Source organism: Paramormyrops kingsleyae, chromosome 6 (genome assembly GCF_048594095.1).
Source record: "Paramormyrops kingsleyae isolate MSU_618 chromosome 6, PKINGS_0.4, whole genome shotgun sequence".
Lineage (NCBI taxonomy): Eukaryota > Metazoa > Chordata > Actinopteri > Osteoglossiformes > Mormyridae > Paramormyrops > Paramormyrops kingsleyae.
Genome location: NC_132802.1, coordinates 26,637,752 through 26,649,836, shown reverse-complemented (window position 1 = coordinate 26,649,836; position 12,085 = coordinate 26,637,752). Strand labels below are relative to the sequence as shown.

Below are 12,085 nucleotides of genomic sequence, written 5' to 3'. Positions count from 1 at the left end.
TCTCTCCCTAAACCCTTAGCCATTCAGCAAACCTGTAATCATAATTAACCCCTTTAGTTAGCGGTCACTGCTCAATTAGCCGGCTTAAAAACTTTTTTGGAAAGTGCAAATGGCAAAAAAAAAAAAAACAGCATTCACAAAAAAAAAGAGTATCGACAAACAGGCCTGAAAGAAAGCAATCATCCACGGGTGAGCACACATCTTCTTGATTTACGGCATTTTCCTTTCCAGCAGGATTGTCAGTGTAGTTCTCTGAACCCCCGTTCATCTGCGGGGCTGTTTTCGCCTTTGTGAGGAGCTCTGCTTTTTCCAAAGCCCTCTGGAAAAGGCGATTTCTGCAGCCCGGAACCCTAAGCTCCACTGTATAAATCAGTGTGAACAAGTCGTTTACACAGCCTGGATATCAACGACATAGGATGTGCTTCTGAGCATTACTGCCCAGATACAGATAAGAGCCTCTCTTTACACAGACGGCCACCCAAACATCTACTGACTGCTGACAAGCTACATGTTTGCTTCCTAATTCACATTTTTTCCTTTCTCTGCAGGGTGTAGATGGATGTTAGGTTCTTGACCACATGAAGAGTTATCTAGAATTCCATTGTCTGCTAACAAAAAGCTCAAACCATGCAATCTCTAGTAAGAATTATATTTATATAATGTGAGTTAGAACTCTGACCCTGTAATATGGAGATATGGACACATGCATGGGGTTTGGATTAGTGGGCTGTACTCTGGCTTCACACTCCCAGTCCTGCCCAGAGCTGTCAACCATTTGTACATTACGGACAGTCCGTATTAAATTCAGCCTGTCCGTAAATCTGTAAATAAGATGTCAGCAAAGTATATGGCATGTTCATAGAAACAGGCAGTCTTGTCAGTAAAATCACAAATTTAAGGTTGGGAACCCTGTTCATACCATTGTGGAGACCAAATGTCCCCACAATATGATAAAAACCTGTTATTTTGAAGTTGTGGGGACCATTTTTTAGAGAACTCACAGGGGGAAACTCAATTTTATGAAAATCTGTGAATGCAATCAAAAAACTAAAAATGCTAGAAGTCTTACTTATAGTTAAGATTAGGGCTGGGTAGGGGTTAAGGTTGTTATTGTTGGGATTAGGGTTTTTCCGATAAAAATCAATGGATGGTCCCCACAAAGATATGAATACAAAAATGTATGTGTGTGTGTGAGCGTATTTGTGTGGATTATGTTTATATTACATTGTGGGGACCAAATGTCCTCCACAATGTAATAAAAATCTGTTATTTCGATGTTGTGGGGTCCATTTTTCAGGTCCCCAGAAAGAGCTGTGAATCGCCCACTACATGGCTGCACTCAGGTGCGTGCTCCTTCCCTCTCCCTCTCTCTCCAAAAGTCTCATATTTTGTTTGGTTACTTATGGTTAAAGTTAGGGCTGGGTAGGGGTTAAGATTGTCATGTTGGGATTGGAGTTTTCCCCCACAGAAATTAGTCCCCATATGGATATAATTACAAACCTGTGTGCGTACGTGCGTACGTGCGTACGTGTGTGTGTTTGTGCATGTGTGTGTGTGTGTGTGTGTGTGTAGCTTACATGTTATCCCTGCATTTAATATGTTTTCTCTAGATACTCCAGTAAGACAAAGTGCTGCACTTTGGCACACTGACATTTTTGGTAAATTCCCATAGTGTGAAAGTCCGCGCCTTGCAGTGAGCTGGCATCAAATCCACGGTATCCTGTGTTTAATCGTAAGCTGTGAAGCGGTTATGAGAAATGCATGGGTGGTTTTGCATAGCCAATCAAATATCTGACATCAGTTCACAGTAGTTCTTATTTTTTCTCTGTGTGCATAAAACAATTACAATAATGCCACAAAATGCTGCATGAAGCTGTGACATTACAGCTGGCGTATTCGCAGCCTGAAATCGTTACTCCGTCTCACGCGCGTCTACGCCTTGTGGCAAAGGAAACTTCCAACTGTTTTCTTTCCAAATCAATAACAGCACCTAAAAATTAAGTACAAAATATTTATCATAGTACATTTATGTTCCTCTGGGCTTATGTGGTCAAGACTGCTCGGCTAAAGTAATGTGGCTGTCAGAATTATGCTGGCTGAAGTTTATTAAGGGATAACAATTCACCTTAAAAAATGATACAATTGAGAACAAGACTGTAATGAGCTGTAATGATTTCTCTAAACTGCAGATCAAGGAGAATTTTTATGCCCCTGTGCAATGAAAAATGCCAATTACTGTTATCTTTGCAACGGCAAAGTTTCAAGAAAATTATATATATATATATATATATATATATGCATAATTATAGTGCTGAGGAAAAAGAAGTCTTCCTTGTCAAACTCAAAACAGCAGTTTATCTTCTAGTTTAACAGCAAGCCACACATAGTTCATTAGCTATGAGATAGTAGCACCCTCACTGACAATATGCTGTATGATATGAGACATCCAGAAATCCAGAATCAAGACCTGCCTTTTCACAAAGGAGGGCGGAAGAGCAGGATTTTGATCATTTCGGCTCACTCCTGTGTTTACCCATAACATGCTTATTGGATTAAACCGCCATATAAGGTTATGTGCTCCAGTTTGGTCCAATGATGCATTGTGGGATACTGACAGACTGTTGTATATAATACTCTTTTTAGCTTGAGTGCTAAAATCGCTTCACTTCACCGGTGACATGGTACCTTGTCTTTCTATTTTGATATGACTTATCTCGGGTCATTGGGAGCGTAGTCTGGGGGGCACATGGCAGGAGTCTGGCCAGCATGCCAGTCCGTTGTAGGACACATACATGCACATAGTCATACATGATGAGTAATTTAGAACCACCAGCCTGCATTGTGTCTGAGGGTGAAACTGCCGCCTTATGAAGCTTTTTGCTTGTCTAGAGGGCTGAAGACTGCATATCGGTTTACAAATGTCTACAAATGGTTGCCTCTTTGTTACTGGTCACTGCATTCATTCACTTGACTTTATCGTGGTTGATTTAGTGATTGTAAGGAACCTGAATATTTTGGAATTTTAGAAAGGTAAGTATCGTCTTCAGAATCAGTAATTTACTTCAATGGCCACCATAGAGGGTACTCTGTCAATTTACATCAAAATGAAAGAACAAACATTCTGAATTATAATGTGAATTTGGTTTTATAGAAATGTCCAATTTTTTCAGACTTCTGATAATACGGGGACCCGTGTCAAACATTTCTTTAGCAGTGAACAGAAGCGACTGATCCACCACAGGAGGGAGAGAATTGGGCAAATCAATAAGCAGCTTCAAAAAAGCCCCTTTAAAGATCAATAGCTCTTACTCGTCATTGATCATTGTATGCCAGAGAATGAAAGAGAAAGACAAACAATGCTGGTGTGTTTGGAGCAAATGGTCTCTGGTCAATCTCTCTCTCTCTCTGCTTCCTTAAGAAGCGATTACCCAGCATGCCCCAGCAGCAGCACACGCCCAGGCTCGGACAGTGTCGACCCATGAAACCAGGGCCCAGTTGGTGCCTTTTCACTGGCAGAGATCCGCACTGACAGGGGCAGACTGACTTCTCTGTGGGCCTAGGCTGCCACGGCTAGGGAGCCCCCAATGTGAGCCGTGTGAGTCATTTTTTGGAACCAAAAGGGAAATGCGAGGGAGTTAAAACGATGGAGCAGCAGTATGTTAATCAAAATGCCAGATGCCGGCAGAAAAACTTAGCGATCAGGGTGGCAGCGCGAATGCTATCGGTAAAATTTGCCGATCAGGGGGTGGGGGGGTATTGTGCCGGCTGTGGCTGTTAGCTGTAGCCTAAGATAGCCTTTGCCTTACTCCGCCCTGAGGCTACGGTTAGTCTTGAGTTTTTGCATACGTTCGTTTAATGGTGTCTCTCCACGTCTGTTCACAATCTATCAACCACTCTAGCGGCTTAGTATCAAAGATATGGGAGACGTGATGTTAGATTTGTGTCTTTGTGTTTTTAAATTCTGTTAGGCTACTTTGAGCTGGTTCACTTGCACAAGCTGGGTTGCTCGAAGTAGGAAACGACCATTAATGCTGTGCGGGGGGGACACTTTCATGAAAACTGCTGCTAAAATTCTGTCTGGAAATCCTGTCTTCACGGGGCCCCCAGTTTCTGGGGCCCCAGGTGGCTGCTTTCCGATGTAAGTCCTCCCCTGTGCACCGAAGTCTAGGAGGGTGGGGGAGCCCTTTGCTGTGCCCCTGTCGAGTCACGTGCCACTCTGGCGGGTGACTGGGGGAGATGGGCATCTGACAGGAGGTGTCGGTGCCTCAGAATTGTCACCCATCCAGCCAGCTGATGACTGAACACCACATTAGTGCATGTATTGGCTTCACAGGTCATTAAACAAGGTAAGTATCAACGTGTCGCACAGGGCTGCACACTGAGTAATAGTGTCACAGCCCAGCTCTGGAACATTCTGGCTAGCAGCACTCATCTGAACTGTTTCCCTTCTTTCACATATACCTCCCAAAATTTACTTCTTTTTTTTGATCTTGTTGGCTTGAGAACAGTCCTAACTTCCTCAGCTGAAATACTGAAAATATATATATATTTATATTATTTGCAAAAGAAGCTGAACCAAATGTCACTGATTTGAAAAGCACAAAAAAGCGCAACAGGAAAAGAGATAAAACATGACAAGCAAATGCAGTTAAAAAAATATCATTTGAAACTGAAATGGCTACTGCAAAACAGAATGGTGAATGTTATATGAAATAGGAACTGAAGACTAACAAGATTTTGATCAGAATTAAATTGGAAACATGCTCATTATTTTCCAATGAGAAGAACTGAGGCTTCTCCCTGTCATAGTGAGAGCAGCGCATTCAGTAATCACCACATCCTGGTTAAAACTGCTCTTCAGATATGTCAGAATTCTGCATCGTGCGGTTAAGGAGCACAGCACAGAAGTCTGCATGCATTCTATTGTTGAATTTACATAAATCCTCATTTAGGACATCATATTGTGTTGTGCTCTAAACCACACATAGAACCTCACAGCCCCCCCAAACCCCAGGCACATAACCCTGAACAAAACGAGCATGCTTCTTTATTTTATCCCCCCCACAAAAAAAATCCCCCTATGTTGTGTCTGCAGACTTTCCCCTGAGATGGCACAAAAGGAGAAAAAAGTCAGGAGAGAGTGAAAAAAGGCTCCCTCGACTCAACTGAGATCCAAGGCAAAAGTTGAGAAGGTTTTGTAAACACCAGAAAATGCTGATTGTTAAATATTTGAAAGACGGAATGCAAAGCCAATAAATATTTCCACTGTACGCTGCTTTATGGGCTACACCGTGCGGCTGGCTTGCAGGGCTCGGCGGGCAAACGGCCAGTGCCATCCTGACAGCATCTCTCCACACCCCCCGCACGGCCCCCGGCACCTCACCGTCTGTGCTCCACGCGCCTCTTTATTTATTCATCTTATTTTCTTCCCCAGCACTTGCTCTACGGTTCCTATTCATTTCCCACACTTTGTCAAGCGAGCGCTATTGCTGAGATGTAATCTTCCACGGGGCTCGACATTGTTTCATCTTAATTTTACTGCGGAAGTTTCCAGAGCCCCAGGAAAATGACTTGGTGGTAAATTCTCCTGAAAATATGTTACTATTACTGCCTGATCGGTGTGCAATTTGCGCTGTGAACTTAAGATGGGGCCTGTTTAAATCCTTCTTGCATAAAATGTGCAATATTAGCTTTTGTGTTTTCCTGCGGTATCTCAACCCCGACTGCTTTTCAAGCAGTGCACACAGATGCATAACTTTTAATGATGTGTCTGTCATTTTATTTATTTCACCTTTTTTGGGCCACAAAGCTAAAAGCTACAGTAACAGCTTGCCTGGACCTCAGATTTACCATAATGCTAATGTCTTTAAGAGCAATTAACTACATACTGACAATGATGCTCTGTATTATGTTTACTCAGGAGTTCATATTCCCGTTCCTAAAATGTCACCAGAGCCGTGGTACCTGTTCACAGTCACCGTAATCGTGTTTCAGAACAGGATATAATCATCCACAAAGCTGGTGATGACAGTCTGTACTAATCTGCTTCGCGGGTCTTTTGCAATCCGTTCACAGGCATCACAAGCTAACTGTGTGTCATTACAAGCTAATTCAGGAAGACTTACGATGTTAATGCCATTCTGAGCTATCCACAAATACAGCTACCATAAGAATGCTAACAGCAGTGATAAATGTATTGCTCTCCTAAAATCATTTATGTGCTTTATTAAGCAAGAAAGGGTCAGCGACCACGATATTTTTGTATTTTTGTCGACGTTGCTATTTTCAACCAGACAAAAGTCACCTTTTACTCGTACTTTTGCTTTGACTTACGCTGACAAGCATCTGTGGGAAGGGACCTCTGGAGTTTTCTGGCACGTTGATTGGTGGGATGACCCAGTCCCGCTTTTGCCGTCGCAGCCCACTGGAGCCCATCAGCCGTGTCCGTGGAAAAGTGATGACACTGGTCTGCGGCTGGGTGTCAGGAGCTGGTCTCTCTCCCTCTGCGATCTGCACCAAGGGAAGAATGACATCAGCCAATGACTGGGCCCCTCCTCCTTCGTACCTGATTCCGTGAGGCGGTTTTACCGAGAATCACTGTTTTTAACCATCGACCTAATTCGGTGTGATCACGGTAGGATGCTGCAGTCTCCTCTGGGTTCCTTTTCGTTTACTTAGCTGAAACAACAGCTCAGAAGCAAAGTCAGCAGAAATGTACCCTTTCTTCCAAGAGTACCCAGACGTACATGGGCACTGCTGTTACACTCGTAAAGCAGGAAGCCTCCAGCCGAGCCAGAGCCTGTTAAGTGTAATGGCTGATGTCATTTCCTGTGGGTCCATGGATATTTGGTGAAGACCACAATTTGCACCATAGCAACAATGTTTCCGGATACGAAGCTTTATCAGAACAGCCAGATTTGGACATGGCAAATGGTTTACGGACATTCAGAGCTTCACGGTGTCTCACAATCCGCTTTGAAGCTCAGACTGGACGTTATATTAGTTCACAACTGCTCAATAGCTCAATGCAATGAAATAAAATAATCTGGAGCTCATTTCTAGCCTGCAAGGCACATTTAGTTTTGGTCAAAATTTCATGCAGCCTTTTCCATGTAGTTTAAATGGACGGAATGTTAAACATGCATCCCGGACAGATTCAATCAATTTCAATGTGCAGCATGGACAATTTAAAACGTTGGGTCTGCAACCTTTTCAGTCCGCCTCTATCTTCCACCGGAGGGTCGTGACAAGCCATCTCAATAATAATAATTCATAATGTTCCTGGGAATTTTCATACTGTCTAAGCCGCCGCAATTTAGAGCAGGTTAAATACATGACGGGGTGAAGATAACGTGTATCTAACATTATTTCCCGGAGGGGTGCTGAATCATTTGTTTTCATGTTTCCTTTTGTCAAAAGGCAGAAAATGAATACGGATGATGTAGAGCTAAATAGGTGAACTGCAGTCGCAAGTCCCAATATGACAGATCTGTCAGAGGTATGAAAATGAGATCAGCTCGTTAATTCACAGTGCACTCCACGAGACCCAATCACCATACATTTACATACAAAGAAGTCACACATCTGAATACTACCCTGCCCCCCCGTTTTGCGAGTAGCCCCCTGATGACAATATCAAGGTGCTGGTCGTCACCAGGCGTGCTGGGCCCCGCTATGCCTCAGGCTGTTTATCCGGCATGATCCCAATGTGATTTTCCAGCATTTTCTTTTGCGTTAGGAGATTCCGGGACGGCCTTGGGACACTGTGCCTTAAACCTCATCAGATGCTTGTTCAGGGGAAGTGGGTCAAACCATCAAATAAAATTTGTATGAAGTGAAACATATGTGTGTGTGAGTGGGGGGGGGGGGGGGGGGGGGGCTGCTCTGTGTGGTTACTAGCCTGAGGATAGATATGAAAGTTATTTCAAGATCTTGCTGTTACTGAGGGCCTGACTCATCAGGCAAGTTTCAGATGTAATGTAATATACACTCACCTAAAGGATTATTAGGAACACCTGTTCAATTTCTCATTAATGCAATTATCTAATCAACCAATCACATGGGAGTTGCTTCAATGCATTTAGGGGTGTGGTCCTGGTCAAGACAATCTCCTGAACTCCAAACTGAATGTCAGAATGGGAAAGAAAGGTGATTTAAGCAATTTTGAGCGTGGCATGGTTGTTGGTGCCAGACGGGCCGGTCTGAGTATTTCACAATCTGCTCAGTTACTGGGATTTTCACGCACAACCATTTCTAGGGTTTACAAAGAATGGTGTGCAAAGGGAAAAACATCCAGTATGCGGCAGTCCTGTGGGCGAAAATGCATTGTTGATGCTAGAGGTCAGAGGAGAATGGGCCGACTGATTCAAGCTGATAGAAGAGCAACTTTGACTGAAATAACCACTCCTTACAACCTAGGTATGCAGCAAAGCATTTGTGAAGCCACAACACGCACAACCTTGAGGCGGATGGGTTACAACAGCAGAAGACCCCACCGGGTACCACTCATCTTCACTACAAATAGGAAAAAGAGGCTACAATTTGCACGAGCTCACCAAAATTGCCTGGTCTGATGAGTCTCGATTTCTGTTGAGACATTCAAATGGTAGAGTCAGAATTTGGCGTGAACAGAATGAGAACATGGATCCATCATGCCTTGTTACCACTGTGCAGGCTGGTGGTGGTGGTGTAATGGTGTGGGGGATGTTTTCTTGGCACACTTTAGGCCCCTTAGTGCCAATTGGGCATCGTTTAAATGCCACGGTCTACCTGAGCATTGTTTCTGACCATGTCCATCCCTTTATGACCACCATGTACCCATCCTCTGATGGCTACTTCCAGCAGGATAATGCACCATGTCACAAAGCTCGAATCATTTCAAATTGGTTTCTTGAACATGACAATGAGTTCACTGTACTAAAATGGCCCCCACACTCACCAGATCTCAACCCAATAGAGCATCTTTGGGATGTGCTGGAACAGGAGCTTCGTGCCCTGGATGTGCATCCCACAAATCTCCATCAACTGCAAGATGCTATCCTATCAATATGGGCCAACATTTCTAAAGAATGCTTTCAGCACCTTGTTGAATCAATGCCACGTAGAATTAAGGCAGTTCTGAAGGCGAAAGGGGGTCAAACACCGTATTAGTATGATGTTCCTAATAATCCTTTAGGTGAGTGTACTTTATCTCTGTTAATTTGAGTGTGTGTGTATGCATGGTCAATCCTTCACCTTTCCATCATCACATGAAGGGCACTAATTTCTCACTTTGGCTTAAACCTTCAAATAACGAAAACAGTTAAATGAATTTTAGGCTCAAAGCAGTTTTGTTCTTCCTGGTGACATCACTGTGTATGCAATAGATGACCGCAGCCTTCGCTAGCAGCAGACGCGTCCCTCAGTGGTCTTGTGGCTGGGCACTCGCGCGTTCCCAACGCGCCAGAGTAAGTGGCAGTTAATCCCGCCATTCCTGGGTGCCCAGAAAACTGCTTCCAGCCCAAATGAACATCTTTCCGAAGCGCTGTTTCAATATTGTTTACAACGCATATGGTATGCCTTAAGAGGGCAAAGTCCGCCAAGCGAAATCCACATGGGCCAGCCTATGGATGCAGACGCGGCCCGGCAGATGTCAGCCAAAGCCAGGCAAACACATCCTTTTTTTCCCCTCCTGTGTAAGTTGGCTTGGCAAGTTGGGCTCCAAGCCTGTCTGTTCTAGTTGATATTGCACCTCTGATAATTCCAGCGCAGGCCACAGAATGGGGAGCAGATGTGCGGCCCCGATACAAACTCTCACGCTCCAGCTGCTCGTCGCTGCGCCTCACCGGTGCCCGCGCCGAGACTGGGGACTCGCTCCGACGACTTCCTGTGGGCCATGATGGACAGGTGGCGGGGTGAGAAAAGGAGAAGCCGTGCCCGTGTGCCCGTGAGAGGGACCCAGTCCTGATCCTGGTGCCAAGCTGCATGTGAACATGCCGGAATCACATCCGTGCTTGCTGCCTAAACACTGATAATGCACTTATCTCCATAAACAGCCTCCGACCCCCCCCTGCTCACCCCACCACACGTAAACACTGCTGACACATCAGATGGGCCATCTGAAGAGTTCGGACGAGCCAAAATAGGAATATGTGGGGCCAGCTGAAGGGATGACAGCGACATTAGCTGTCTACCATCATCTGCTGGGCTCTCCTGAGGAAATTCAGCCTGAGCGAAGATCTAAGCCCCTCATTCGGCCGACGTGTTTTGCACAGACACGCACGACATTCCGACACTGTAACGATGTTTCTGGGAACAGTGGGCTGAGGAACGTTAAAAGAAGCTGAAGGAAAAGAAAAACAGAAAGACTCTAACAAAATATCTCAAAGCCAATATATGCTTTATGTTGGCCGAGTAATATAATAAAGTCAACAGACATGCATGCTGCTGTGGCTCCCATCCTCATCTGTACTGAGAACAGGAATCAGCCAGTGTGAAATAATGCAAGCCTGCATCTCCATCTCCGGACCGGCAGAGTCCGCTGGCCCGCTGCCCCCCCCCCCACCCGCAGCCAGACGGGCTTTGGTACCCGTGAGGCCGTTCTGTGGCCGCACACACATCTGTAAGCGATTATTCAGCAGCTCACCGCACAGATAGCTACCCCCACATTGAAATGTGCTGTTTGTGGATCCATTTCTGCTTCATGCTCCTAGCTGGTCCAGAACTAGCCAGGGACCTTCTCAGCGTTCCTCTTTTCCCTGGTCTATATGAGGCTGAATCTCTAATCCAGTGTTTCCCAATCTGGTCCTCAGGGACCCACAGTAAGCCAACGTTTTTGCTCCCTGCCAGCTCCCTACCAGTCAATCCATGTTTGCACTCTCTCCCAGCTCCCTTCTAGACAGTCCATGATTTTGCTCCCTCCCAGTTCCCTACCAGTCAATCCAGGTTTTTGTTCCCTCCCAGCTCCCTGCCAGACCATCCACGCTTTTGCTCCCTCCCAGCTCCCTACCAGTCAGTCCACGTTTCTGTGGACTGCAAAATCATGGACTCTCTGTGGGTCCCCAGGGACCGGACTGGGAAACACTGCTCTCATCCTGTCATTCTAGGAGCTTGAAAGGCTGCCAGGGGATCCATCAGGTGGACATACGATAAGAAGGAGAGATTTCAGCTTTTCATTTTGTTCTTTCTTAATAAATTGCTGGACTCATATGTCACTATGTGGGTATATTTCCAAGTGCTCCCTGTCCTGTGCCTATAGCATTCCTGCAGGACAGTTACACCATGACCTCTGCCACTGGGAATTCATCACAGCTTCCCATGGATTTCCTTTTATAAAACTCAGGCATTTCACGCTTTCGGGACGAGCCGGCATGACGAAGAGCCACAGATGCCCACAAGCTGGTGCTCAGCATCTGGGTTCCCTGGCGGAGGATCCTCGCGTTCCCAGGCTCTGCTTCCTGTCGCCCTGTCGCTACAGGCTGATGGAGGTTAACTGCATCCACCCACCTCCCTTTTACCGTGCGGCGTGAGGGCGCGTTGCTATGGGGAATTTGTGGTTTCCTGCCAAGACAATTGTGCGCTGATAAATAAGCAAACAGGAAAACAAACAAAAATAACAGAGTAAACACTGTGCCGGAGCCCAGCCGCCCTCACAGACCTGGGCTGGAAACGCCGGCTGTGCTGAAAGCCAGGTGGGATCTACAGTGGACAGACAACTGTGTCCTTGGGGACACACACACAGGCTAGTGGGACAGACTCCCAGCAGTGGGACAGAGACCTTGCCACTTCCCTTGTTCCCGACAAGATGACTCCTGTGTCTCTGTGGCCTATGGGGGACCGACTCTCCCTGCGGAGCATCTGAGGCATTCCAAACAGCGGCCAAAGGTGGCACCGAGCCCAGAATCTTGGCAAAGCGCATAGTTCGATCTCTGTCACACTGCAGAGATGCCGACACCCCCCCCCCCCCCCCCAGCTATGGCCAAGGGCTTCCTTTAAACCGCAAAGACTACGGAAAGGAAAGACAGAATTAATAAAACCAAGGAGGCCCAAACAACCGCTGTCTCTCTGAAGTCTATCGAGCACAGACACTAGATAACAGCCCATCACA

At 45.8% G+C, this 12,085-nt stretch overlaps 1 protein-coding gene across 3 annotated transcripts in view; it reads right to left on the bottom strand.

The window, feature by feature from the left end:
- cdh4 (cadherin 4, type 1, R-cadherin (retinal)) overlaps window positions 1-12,085 on the bottom strand; it is a 282,577-nt gene that overhangs the window by 85,277 nt on the left and 185,215 nt on the right. For 2 of the 3 annotated variants that reach the window (XM_072712941.1, XM_072712942.1), the window contains one exon: window positions 6,334-6,510. In XM_072712941.1, the coding sequence (XP_072569042.1) occupies window positions 6,334-6,510 (177 nt within the window). Of the gene's footprint in view, window positions 1-5,383; window positions 5,495-6,333; window positions 6,511-12,085 lie in introns of those variants that run through there. The other variant, XM_072712943.1, reaches the window with a different exon arrangement.